Source organism: Rhea americana, unplaced genomic scaffold, assembly GCF_003343005.1.
Source record: "Rhea americana isolate MKP2758 unplaced genomic scaffold, rheAme1 scaffold_383, whole genome shotgun sequence".
Classification (NCBI taxonomy): Eukaryota; Metazoa; Chordata; class Aves; order Rheiformes; family Rheidae; genus Rhea; species Rhea americana.
The window spans coordinates 51671-63936 of NW_028186516.1; the positions used below are offsets into that span (position 1 = coordinate 51671).

Genomic DNA, 12266 nt, shown 5'->3' on the forward strand with positions numbered 1-12266 from the left:
CTGCAAACCCATCTTGATATAACGATACTGGCTCTAATCAATAGCATCTATTTGTGGTGCAAAGTCATACTCCTGGAGAAATATTGTTCTTTTTTGACCTGGTGGTCAATTCTACTGATGTGCGCAATATCAAGCCAGGCTACGCACAGTAGCAATTGTGGCAACTGAGGTTGCCAAATGCCTGCCTTTGGGAGCTTGGCTATAGCCAGCGAAATTCCTACTTGGGGGTACTGCACAGGTACGCAATGCTGGAGCACTCTGTGACCTAAGCGTTGAGGGAGGGAAAGGAAACTACGAAAGCTTGTTACATGCTGTAATTGTTATATATTACCTCCTCTGCATTATGCAACCCTGTAGGACGGAATAGCAAAGAAAGATTTTAGTGAGGTTTSTATCTCTAGTGGGGATGGACTCTACTTGCTTCCATGACAGAGTTGCCTCCTGATAGATACAACTAAACACATAAAGSTAAGTACGCTCTTTTCTACCTTGTTGCCACTTGCAGAAATACCCAGAAGAGGTCAGTGTTCCCTAGCTTTTAGATTATGCCCRTGATACATTTCCAAACGTATGTTTTTATTTAGAAAATGCTGAGCTGTCTGGAAAGTTTGATCAAGAAGGATTCAGCCATATTAATATTTCCCAGTTTCTTCTCCCAGGGAACTGAATCCATTCTGTTAGTAGTATAGGGGAACCAGGAATCAGACAGGTAATATGGAGGCAAACAGCTCTGCTGACATCATCAACCCTCAAATATTTTAAAACCAGTCTCACAGGATTTTAGGAACTAAATTGTGKTGTTTAGGGTTGACAGTATTAGTCAGACTGAGTGTCTCTGTGCAGCAGTAGAACTCCAAAGAGCACACGAGATGCATCAGGCTTTGATGGGAGAATGACTTGACCACATCTCTGCTTGCAATTACTGATTAGCTTTTTCATGTAAAGCTTTCAAGTTCAATTCTCTCTGATCCCTATGAAGGTCACTGGGATTGTAGCAATGCAGCTGTACCTCATGTTTTCTGGAACAAAGAGTGGCATCAGCAACTGAGGATCTGCTTCTGCCATAATTCTGCTCCCCAAAACAGTCACCAATGGAGTTTGTGAGGGCTTGTATCAAGAAAATCAGGGCCCCATAGCTGCACGTTGACAGTGACCTGCGTCATACCTTAGCACTTTCTCAAGTGTATTAAAGTAGTTCTCAGTGCCTAGTTAAGATGCTCAGCAGTGCATCTGCAAGCTCTCTGCATGGCAGCAAGTTTTATCTTTCTTAGCTGGAAATGAGTCATTTCCCTGTACTGTACAGAGATGCTTGATTTTCTTGGAAATTGTTCTGTTCTGCAGAGTCCCCAGAAATCACTGACTGTAGGACTCTCTTTGGCACTGGTTATTTCACCTCGATCTTAAGAAATGACTGGGGATGTTTCATAGATTAGACCGATTAAAAAAACAAAACAAAACAAACTTGATAGCACCCACACCTTCCCCAGTTCATACTTCAGCTGAAGGGCAAGTGAACCTTCTGTATTCCTCATTGGCAGCCCATTGTATAGCCAGAAATAAAAACTGAACAAAGTTTAATGAAGATTAAATGCCTGTTAAATAAAAAGAGCATGGCTTTCACGCTTGTGTTAACTGACTTCTCAAAATGATTGCAGCTCCAACCATGTGGACTGTCTTGTAAGAGACATGAAAATCATGTAGATTGGAGCCACTCTGCAGCACTATACAAACTGTGTGTGAATGAATGATGGTGGTCAACAAGGCCTTCGAAGTCTACAGAGCCAGTTTGTAGGGTCCTACCACTGAGATTAAGGATGATGGAAGAGGTGTAGAGTTAACTGTACTGGAGAGGCACAGTGGCTTAGCAGAAAAGCAACTGTACAGCAATGCTTACATTAGTAAAGCAGTTTCAGATCTGTGTGCAAAACATATGCTAAATATTATCACCAACAATTTTATTTGCTTATACTGGGAGTCACTTTCACAATAATACRTATCTTAAAAGTCTCCAAATACTGGCAAAAGCAATCAGATCCATTTACAACATGCTGATCCTGTTTTCTTGGCGCTGTTGGAAGCCTGGGCCCCAAAGCCAGCCCATTCAGCAAGGTAGCAATACAGGAAAAGGAACAGRGCAAAGCCTGTAATTTCTTTTGCTTGCACATTGCTTCCCAACATACTCTCCAGGGCATTTTAGCTACTCAGTTGTTTTCATTACAGTTCTCTTAAAACAAAATTCAGGGTAAACATTTTTACCAGCCCACAATAGCCAAGGCCTGCCTGGCCTACACACTTGGGACTGGGGTTTGTTAGCACGATGGCTGTAGTTATTACCATAATACAGGAAATAATAGTCATTAGGAAAACGCAAATGCATTCTGGTTTCCTCCTTTGCCCAATTTCTGCCCCAGAGCTGTGGAGTGACAGCATGASAGCATGGCTTTCACAGAGGCATTCCTCTCTCAGCCACAGACGCCGCACATTTTTATTTTCCAGGTTGCAGGCTAGGAAAAACAATTCTTGCTGGTTTAATGTTCCCCTTTGCCATTCAAAATCCCAGCCCTGGCCTTTCCAGTTAACATGTGCAGAAAGCAGAGATGGCTGCTGCAGACACAGTGGACTGGAAAATCTAAAGGTCTCCTGAGTTCTGAGAACTAGAAAAAGGCTGAAAAGAACCTAAAGTGTATTTAAATAAAAATTCACAAGAGGCAAGCTAAACTCACCGTTCTTTGAAGTCTGACTCATGAGTTTGGGATTCTTTGGATGAGCTACATCCCTGCTTATGATCATCTCACTACAAGCTTGCAAACTAGGTGGGTACTGGAGCGGGAAGGAGGGAAAAGACAGAATTTAGCAGTAAATCTTCGGTTCTGTCCTAAAGTCCATATGCTAAAGCCAGCAAGTGCTTTGGGTGCATGGAGAGTGTTGTTCTACACAGCATGTCCTGAAAAAAACTGGGCACCCAAAATCAGCACCCCGGTGGCCTCTATAAAAACTCCAAATTACTATTGAACAGGAATCTAAATAAATATTTGATTTTGGCAACTCCACTTAGAAACAGTGCCGTGTCAGGCTTTCCAAAAAAACCCCGCTAACTGTAAAACACTTGCCGAGTTCTGTGATTTTGGGGTACAGCTGAGTCCCTTGGTTTGAGCACCTCTCTGCTCCCCGACCAGGTACATTTTGGGGGTGAGGAGTTATTTTCTTTAATGTGTAGTTTGTTTTTTTTTTTAATGAGATTCTCAATCAGGTGCAAGCCGGGCCTGCATGAAGACAAGCCTTGAGCTTCCTGACAAGATGTCACGGCAGGGAGTTGTTACTATTATGACAGGAAAACATCAAGGCCTAAGTGTACCCTTGAGAAAATAAACGTGTATAAACGCGTCCAGCGGCCGCTCGTCGGGGCGCAGAGCGTCCTGACAGGATTTCTGCGCGCAGCCCGGCCCCGCGCTCTCCCTCGGAGCTGGCGGGAAGGACGTGCACCCCTCCGGTGCCCCCGGCTCCCCGGGGCAGCCCGGAGAGCACATCCTCGCCGGCAGGSAGGAGGAGACGGCAAGATGTGAGAAGCACCCCCTTATCCCCTTAGGGCCCCACATAACGGCGCTGCCGCGCTGCCCGCCGGTAGTTGTAGTCCGCGGTGCGGGGGTGCGGGGGATGGGTGAGGGGGCGGCATGGCGCCCTCTGGAACTACAGCTCCCAGGATGCCGCGCGGCGGGGCCGGCCGCCGCCATTACACCCCCCTCCCCCCCACCCCCGGCAGCGCCCCTTGGTCCTCCGCGGCGCTGAGGCGACCGGGGGCGGCGGCGGGAGGAGGGGGCGCGCCCGGGCGGGCCGGGCCGGGCCGGGCCGAGCCGAGCCGAGCCGAGCCGAGCCGAGCCGAGCCCGGGCCAGGCTGGCGGCGAGGCGGGGGCGGTGCTCCCGCCGGCGGCCGGGACTTCCTGTGACGGCCCATTTCCTGGTCGGATGGGGCCGGCGGGGGGCGGCGGCGGGCTCGGTGCCTGACGGGCTCGGTGGCCGCCGGGCTGCGATGCGGGCCCCGGGCCCTGCCGGCAGGCGGCCCCCGCCGTGACCCGCGGTGGCTCGGGCTGTGGCGGGCAAACCGGCCGGCTCGGGCTGCATGGAGGCACCCGCCGCCGGCGCGGAGGTACCGGGCGGCCTGGCCGCGGCGGGGCTGCGGCGGCGGCGGCGCGCTGAGGGGGCGGCCGGAGCTGGGGCCGGGGCGGCGCCGCGGCACTAACCGCCTCCCCCGCACCCCGCTGTTGCAGGTGTGAATCCCCGAGGAGACCGCGGCTCCCTCCCGCCCAGCGCCGCCGCCACCCTCCTCACGGGAGCCCGGCGGCGGCAGCGGGACCCCGGCGGCGGCGGCGGCATCGCCCCCGCGGCGGCGGCCCTGAGCCATGAAGAAGTTTTTCGACTCGCGGCGGGAGCAGGGCGGCTCGGGCCCGGGCTCGGGCGCCAGCGGCGGTGGCGGCGGCAGCGGCGGCCCCGGCAGCGGCTACATCGGGCGGGTGTTCAGCATCGGCCGCTGCCAGGTGACGGTGGACGAGGTGCTGGCCGAAGGTGAGGTGCCCGGGCCGCCGCCTCCTGCTGCTGCTTCGCGGCCCTTCTCCCTCCTTCCCTTTCCCTGGGAACGAAGGCTCCGGCCTCCTTCCTCCCCCCCGGTATTTCATCGCCCTTGAGGGACTGGGGCATTCCTGGGTTTCCCCTTATGTCAGCCTGATGCRGGGGTGCTGGGTTTGCCTTAGTTCTCGTGTTTTAAAATCTTGGGGAATTGCAGGTGTTTAAGTTCATGTTTTCCTTACCTCACAGTTGGCATATGTATACGTATACACACAAACATATTTTTTAATGAAGACAAAATTGTCATATATCCTGATGGAGGACAACATGCCTATAAACAAATAAACCAATAGTCTTCTAACTTTCTTTAGCCAGTTCCCCACTCTTCCTAGCTTAGGGAGAGGGGAAGGAAACACTGGAGTAAATTCCTTGCGTGTTTATCATGCACATATATAAGCTGAGTAGAGCTAGCTTTTATCTGAGATGGGGGATTGCTGTTTGTTTAAGACTTCTGCAAGGAAAATGGTAAACTTGGTTGTGTTTTTTTTTCCCTTGAATATAAAACATTGTAGGATGAAAAAGATGAGCAGTAGGGGTTATGAAGCTCCCTAGGTGTCCTTGCAGTGCAGAAAGCAGGTGGTATTATTTTTTTATTGTAACCAATACTGCTGCTTTAACTATCATTTTACATTTCATTTGTTTGGGCCGTAGGGTATCTTATGAGCGTCTCTGGCTAGTAACCTTAGCCTCAACCTTCAGAGAGATGTTAGCCTCTTTAGCTCTGCTCCTGTGCCAAATCCTGCACGGCATCCTTTGTAATTTCAGTGAAAAGTGTTTTGTTTTGATCTTGTAATTGGAAAGGAGAGGGTAGCTAGTGTACTAGAGCTGAGTGGGAGGACCTTTATTGGCTTTTACAGAAAGAACCCTAAAATGTGAGCCCTAAGAGGGACCYGTGCATGTGTGTATGGATTTGTGAAAATCATCTCAGTGTGAAAGAGCATGCATTTGTGACGTTTTCCTCAGAAATGATTTTATGATGCATAGGTTCTGCTGCATGCCAGGCTGAGAAGAGTGCCAGAATCAGTCCTTCAGCTCATAAATGTAGCATGTGGGGTTTTTATTTTGTGTTTCTTTCTTCTCTCTTGAACTTGGATTTGCAATATGGATTTGCCTTGGCTGATGCTTCTAAGGCCCTTTGGCCCTAGGTGTTAAGAAACTAGACGAGTTAAACCTGAGTAGCTGTCACAGTCTTCCTTTATGCACAATTGGCCTCATCCTGGTAACATGGGAAAATAAGGACTTTTTTTGCTGATGAATACTCTATTGGCAGGTCCTGCCCTGGTGCTGACAGCAGCAGGGTGTGAACCTGTATGCCCCTGGACGCTCTCCGGCCTGGCTCACCAAAGCTGCAGCCGGCAAAGGTGCTGGGCTGCAGCACAGACTGCGTGGGTGGGGGCTTATTGTGGGAGAGGTGCCCCCCCTCCATACCTTGCTGTCCCAAAGGAACTGGTGCCTCTAAGAGCTTTTGTCTGGGACTCCTRGGTTCTCTGCTGGGCTGTGGAATGGGCCTAGTACTAGCTACAGCTGTTAATTTGCTTTCACGGGCCCGTTGAGTAGGCACAATGTTCTCCTTTTGTGACCATGCCATAAGGCAAAGGAAGTTCTTTGGTGAAGTGTGCTGGGCAGATGTTTTCCTCAGGATTAGACCCCTGGTACAGTTGTAAATCCCTCTGAATGGTACCTGGAGTCTCCAAGGAGAATAAGCAAGGTGGCTTGTAGATTAGCAGGTTGTCATCTATTGGGGGGAATGAGGGAGAATGGAGCTCCCCTTATCAACATCAGAAAGGCCTCATAGGTCATCTGGGGAGACAGCACCAGTCAAGTGCAGCAGCTTTGCATGCTTCTGGCGTTTTGGTCGGGGGTTTGGAAGTGCTAGTAAGGAGCATTTTTCACTGACTCAGCTAGAGATCTGGGTAGCTGTCTGGCAACCCAGACTCTGCACTACTGAGGTCTGAATCCTTGTCTAGAAAACTTTTTTTTTTTTTTTGTATCTGGTGTTAATTTTCCTGGCTCAGCAGTATTGGAGAGCCGACTTGTGAAGTCTTGGCTGTTTCTGCTAAAAGGAAGATTCCCCTGGGAAGCACTTTGTCGGAGGAGATGGAATATCCTGTCTGGGAAAGAAACCTCTCTYGTCCCCCTTGCTTTAGAAGGGAGAGGAGAGGCCCATGTGTTGGTGCAGCATGTGAAGCATAGAAAATAAATGAAATGAAAAAATGACTTAAAAGAAGGACTCTGAAATGATGATGAATGGTGTGGAGGAGACAGTTGCAAGCCTGAGGAACTRGTTGAACCAGAGCTGTTGGAACTGAAGTGTTGGGGTTTACCTCTGTCTGTCAAAGCTGTGACCAGTCACGCGCAATTCTGCTGAGCAACCCTGCTGAAGATGATTGCTCTCTGGCTCAGACGGGAAGTCCTTAAATGCAGACACAGTGAAGTGTGCCAGATGGCAGATTGGCAGATATCTCCATGTGTTGTCAGTTCCTTGGGCAGGTTCCCCCAAAATATCCAATGCAGTTTTGTACTCTGTCTCTTTCACCCCCTCCCCCCAAAGTAGTTGACTGAATACTTGCTTTCCTGGGTAGGGAGGAACATGCCAAGGTCCTTCTATCTGGAAGGAAGTAGATGGGAATAATGTAGAAGGAATTTGAGTGGTTGTTTGTGGCACTATAATACAGGAAAACTGGTATTTTCTACAAACAGTCTAATGCAATAGGTGATTCTTTGAGTCTCTGTGATCATCTTGTAGTCAGAGTAATAGCATGATTAATCTATTGAAAAATTCCCATCAAAGTTTGCATGAGGATTAACTACTGTGAAAAGCCAATACTGGTCTCGCAGAACTCCAAGGGCAGCAGGGTTAAAACTGGTGATGTGGGAGTTATGCTCTCATGGTGAATGAGGGGACTTTAGTGTCTGGTGTTTCACCAGAGTGGTGAGGTGAATGCCCAGAAGGCATCTGAGGTGGGTGAGTCAGGCTACTATTTTGTTTTTTTGTTTATGAGAAGAAACTAAGTGGTGTGATCAAATTGAATGTTACTTTTTGTTTCTTTAAAAACAAAATAAAACCCTGGAGCTAGAAGGAGGATGTCTCTGTGATGGGTGAGAAGCAGGGCAGCGGAAGTGTTTAAAGGATGTTGCCAGAAATTTGCTAAGGAGTTGGTGGATAGGCATCTRTGTCAAAGGTACTAGAGGCAAGGTGTGTTCCCCTGAGCTAAAACAAACTAGATGGGGAATTGCATGAATGTCCTGGTTTCATGGGGCTACATCCTGCRTTACTCTGCATACCTGTAAGGTTTTAACAGTGTTGAATTGACCCAAGGTATATAAGTGCTGACAGATGCATGTACTTGCTAGACTTTTTTTTATTGTTGATTTTTTTTCCCTATCTTGGTTGTCTTCTAGCATTGATCAAAGGCTGCATTTCTCTGTGTCTATGAGAAGTTGCTTTTTCAATTAATCTTAGTTTCTGAGTTGTTGCTTGTGGGTTTTCTCCCCCTAAAACTGTGTAAATGAGAGAAAATGGGTTTAATGATTATTGGATATTTCACTGAAGCTTATCAGATACATGTCAGCATGTGTGCTGCTGGCTAATACATGTTTCAAAACATCCAGTGCCAAACGTCATAAACCAATGCCAAATACGTTTTATTTTGCTGGCAGTTTTTTCCCTCTGGTTTGAAGGAGGACATTGCAAGAAGGTTGCTTGTTTTCCAGGTCTGCTAAAGAAAACCAACAACATCTTGCATGAAGAACTTTGGAAGGATGTGAATGGACAAACTGTGTCCAGTGGAGAAGGTGCCTCCTGAGCTGCAGCTAGTGTGTGTGGGCTAAATGCAGAGGACTTCTGCCTGCCTTACTCCCGCACTCACTTTGGGCCTCTTGTGGCCATGCAGCACGTTAACCTGAAGTCACTACTATCTTTTAAAGTTATATCTGATTTTCTGGATTAGTTTTTTACTTTCAAAAAAACTCCATTCAGGATAAAATTTGCCATTTTGTTTGATGCTCAACCTRATTCGAATATGGCTTGATTCAAGGTATTGCTTGTGACATGTGTTTTTGTCAAATTTTTTGCCTTCTAGCTTCTATGAAGTGCCAGTTACTAACCAGCTGATGGCTGATATTTGGATTAGGAATTAAACTCTTTCTCCTCTTGGAATGAGATGTGATTCCCCACCCCCTTCTTGCTCTTTGTGCATAACTTGTGAGGCAAAGCATGTACACTGTGCTCTGTGCTTGTAGGTAAGGGATTGGCTCTACTATTTTAGAGTAGGGTTTCTTTTTTTCTTTTTTTTTTTTTTTTGAATGTGCAATGTGCAACCCAGGCAACTTGTTAAAGAATGCCAAGTTGTTTGGTAAATGTCAAGGTATCCCATGTGCTTGGTTGTTTTTATCAGCACAGGTTTTGCTGGGGATGTGTTTGTACCATGTTCCTGGATGTAATCAGGAAGGAAGGTGTTAATGGGTTTAACTGTGTAAGTTGTACAGCCCTGGAGACTTGCGTTATCTATGCTCCCTGGTAGGTTTTATGCAACGCTTCAAAGAATGGGTCTGGATTGTCTATGGGGGCGGTTGGATTCTTATATAACAGCTGTAGTAGCTAAAAGCATATGTACTGGCTATGTTAGCCCAGTCATGGGAGGSCAAGTTTCCTGCAGTTTTCTTCCCAGGAAAGAGCCTTCCGTGAAAAAACAAAAGTGTCCAATTCAAGCAGTTTTGAAGTTATCAGTTACTTTAAGAAGGCTTGGATTTGGTATTTTGGCTGGGGGAGAGGGGGAAGGGAAGGAGGGAAAGCGGAGAGACCAGGCTAAAATCGTTCCAATTAGTCTTGCAGAACAGTTTTGGTAGCTATATACAAAGAGGTTACTAACCTCTGGCTGTGACTCCAGCAATAACATTTTGGATCCGAGAAGAGCAGATACTCCTRTGATGGTTTTTACTGTCCCATGGCCCTTCTCCCCTGTGCACAGGAGCTGTTGATATTCAAGAGAGCAGGTGGTAAACTATAATGTGCTGAAGACCAGCTGGAATCGGCTTTGAGTTTAGCATTCACTGCTTTCCAAGCTCTCCCACCTGCATTAATCATGGCTAATAAGGAGTCAGAACCGATCAGGTATGCTCACTTGCCGTGGAGACAGAAAACCGCTTCCTTGGTAGGAAGCGCAAGCGGTGAATTGGACAAATTGAGGCTGTGTCTGTTGGGAAAGCAGCTTGCCRGCTGCAAGGCTTGTTGCTGCTCTTCTGGAAGGTCACAACCCATGTGCCTTGGTTTGTGCTAAGAAAGTGTACTTGTGTTTCATATTTGGAAGAAGACAGGAAGTCTCTGAGGAGAAACATGCCAAAAGCAGGCTCAATTTACAGAGTTCTTTTGATAACAAGGGGTAACTGAATAAACAATGTTCCAGGAAAGGATGCCTTCGTTCTTGAATAGGGATGAGAGAGATGCCCTTGTGGCAGTAATGCATTAGAAACCCCTCTCCCTAAACTGGATACTGTCTGCTGCACTACTTTGAGTGCAAGAACAATACTGACAATGAATTATAAGCACAAGGAGAAGATTTGGAAAGGCTGAAGTGCAACACAAGTCCCATTGGGGCTTTTTTTTTTGTTGTGGGAGTCTTCCCTCCTCTCTTTTTTTGAAGCTATAGAAATTGCCCCTGAATGAACTGAAGGTTAGTGATAGCTGTCTACAGTGTGACACAGTAGCATGAAATCAGAGGAGAGCTGCTGCGGCTCCCCTGATGGAAGGAGCTCTTGCTGCCCTGTTGCCAGAGTATCTGAGCATCCTGGCATGGACTATTTAAAATGTACTTCCGCTCCTTGCAGGGCTGCTGGGAAATATTATACTGAGGTGAGAAGATGAAGCAATGCACAGTGTGTGTGGCCAAAGCAGGGATGGATCTCTGGCCTGCCAGATTGAGTGCTTTAATTGCAGTCTGTGTTTTCTCCCAAATACTGCCTCTACGTGTTTTGAATGAGAGTGCTCTTGGCACCCATGTGATTTGTGCATGAACTTATACCTGCTCTGTGTCAGAACCCTTGCTGACATCAGGACCCCAGGCCATGTGTCACAGGATTGGATTAAAGACCTTTTTGGAACAAGATGCTCTTAGCATCTGGTTTGCTTCATGGTTCTGCAGAAACAAATTACGTACTAGTGATGGATGATCTCATAGATTAAAATTTTAAAAAGCCATCGGCAGCAGAGTTGCCCAAGCAGAGACTTTGCATACATACACGTACATCTCTGTGAGAGTTGAGCTGAAAGCTATTACTGTGGTAAGGGGCACAATAGGTGTGAACCAGATTCCTAACAAGTCTTAGGAATGTGGTGTTTTTGCTTTGTATTTGGTGTTCATAGGGCTATAATAAGGAGGAGATCCCAAAGTGTTTGTGTGAATGCTTAAAAAAGACATTTGGTATTTATTCAGGAGGGTGTGATAGTAAAATAGTCTTGTGAAGCTGTTATTTAAACGCTGAAATCTAACCTGTCTCCTGTATTTCTGTAACCTAAATCATGCTTGCAATGTTGATGTGTGCTTTGGCTGCAAAGCTCTTATGACAGCAGTAGAATAAACTCAAAGCTTGTCTCTTAAAGAAGTGCAGCATGGCACGAACAGCATGGCAAGGTCTGGTTTTTGCAGGCTTTTTGTGCATATCTGCTTCTGTTCAAAGCACCACAGTGAGCAAGATGAACCTCTGGCTTGATGCAGTATACCTCTTTTTAAGAAAAGCTTTGTGACTATGCTGCTATCCTGCATTGTGTGCAAAAACTATTCAGGATTGTGGGAATAAGCAGTGGCATAAAGTGTTTTAAAAGACTTGAACACAGATAACCAGCGGTGATGGCAGTGGAGTGCAAAAGTACACACCCGTTACTTTGTCTTCTCAGTGAGGCTGATCTGGTAAGTCAGTGATACTTCAGTTACCTTTTAGGAGCCTCTGAAGGATTAATTGCTTCTGACTTGTAAAGTGCTTTGGAAATAAAGACCTCTTCTCAAACATTTAGGTGCTGCTTCAGAGGAGTAAGGTGGATCAATAGGAAATCCCTGTCTTACGACTGCAGTTCSTTCTCATGAAGATACTTGTGACCATTGTTGACTCTTGGGCTGTGGTTAAATAACTGTCTTTATGACCTTTAGCAGAAAGTATGCAATAGCAGAGGGTATGTAAATGGCTGACTACATGAAAAATGTGATGGAATTCTCAAAAAATAAAATGTCCTTATGAGGAGGATCTGTGAGAGAGAAGCACGTGTGTGCTCTGGCACACCTGTTGTTGTTGATGAGGACTATGTAGGAAAGCAGTGACAAAGCCTTTGGACTAAAAGCAAGCCTAACTCCTCATGTAATGTTTTAACCACAGTGTCATTAGTATTCACGTCACTGTAGTATTAAAGAACTTTTATCACGGACTAGGCCTCTGTGTCACGTAACGCAAACACAGATCGAAGACTGCCCGTGCTCTTGGGAGATCCCTGGCTGCCCTTGCTTGTGCCTGCTGAGCCTCAATGGTTGTGTTTGGAACGAAATATGCTTGCATGTCATCCTCTTAGGTGTTGTCTTAGAAAAGGAGCCTCTCTAGATGCAGATAGCGGTGATTTTGCAGCTGATCATGACATGAGAGTTAACACACTATCTTCTAAA

General features: G+C 46.9%; 1 protein-coding gene across 5 annotated transcripts in view; it reads left to right on the forward strand.

Moving 5' to 3' along the window:
* The first annotated feature begins 3936 nt into the window (after positions 1 to 3936).
* The window catches only part of AAK1 (AP2 associated kinase 1), an 81029-nt gene continuing 72699 nt past the window's right edge, over positions 3937 to 12266 (forward strand). For all 5 annotated transcript variants that reach the window (XM_085313370.1, XM_085313371.1, XM_085313372.1 and 2 more), the window contains exons 1-2: positions 3937 to 4144; positions 4266 to 4560. In XM_085313370.1, the coding sequence (XP_085169496.1) occupies positions 4398 to 4560 (163 nt within the window). In that variant the 5' untranslated portion in view covers positions 3937 to 4144; positions 4266 to 4397. The remainder of the gene's footprint in view (positions 4145 to 4265; positions 4561 to 12266) is intronic.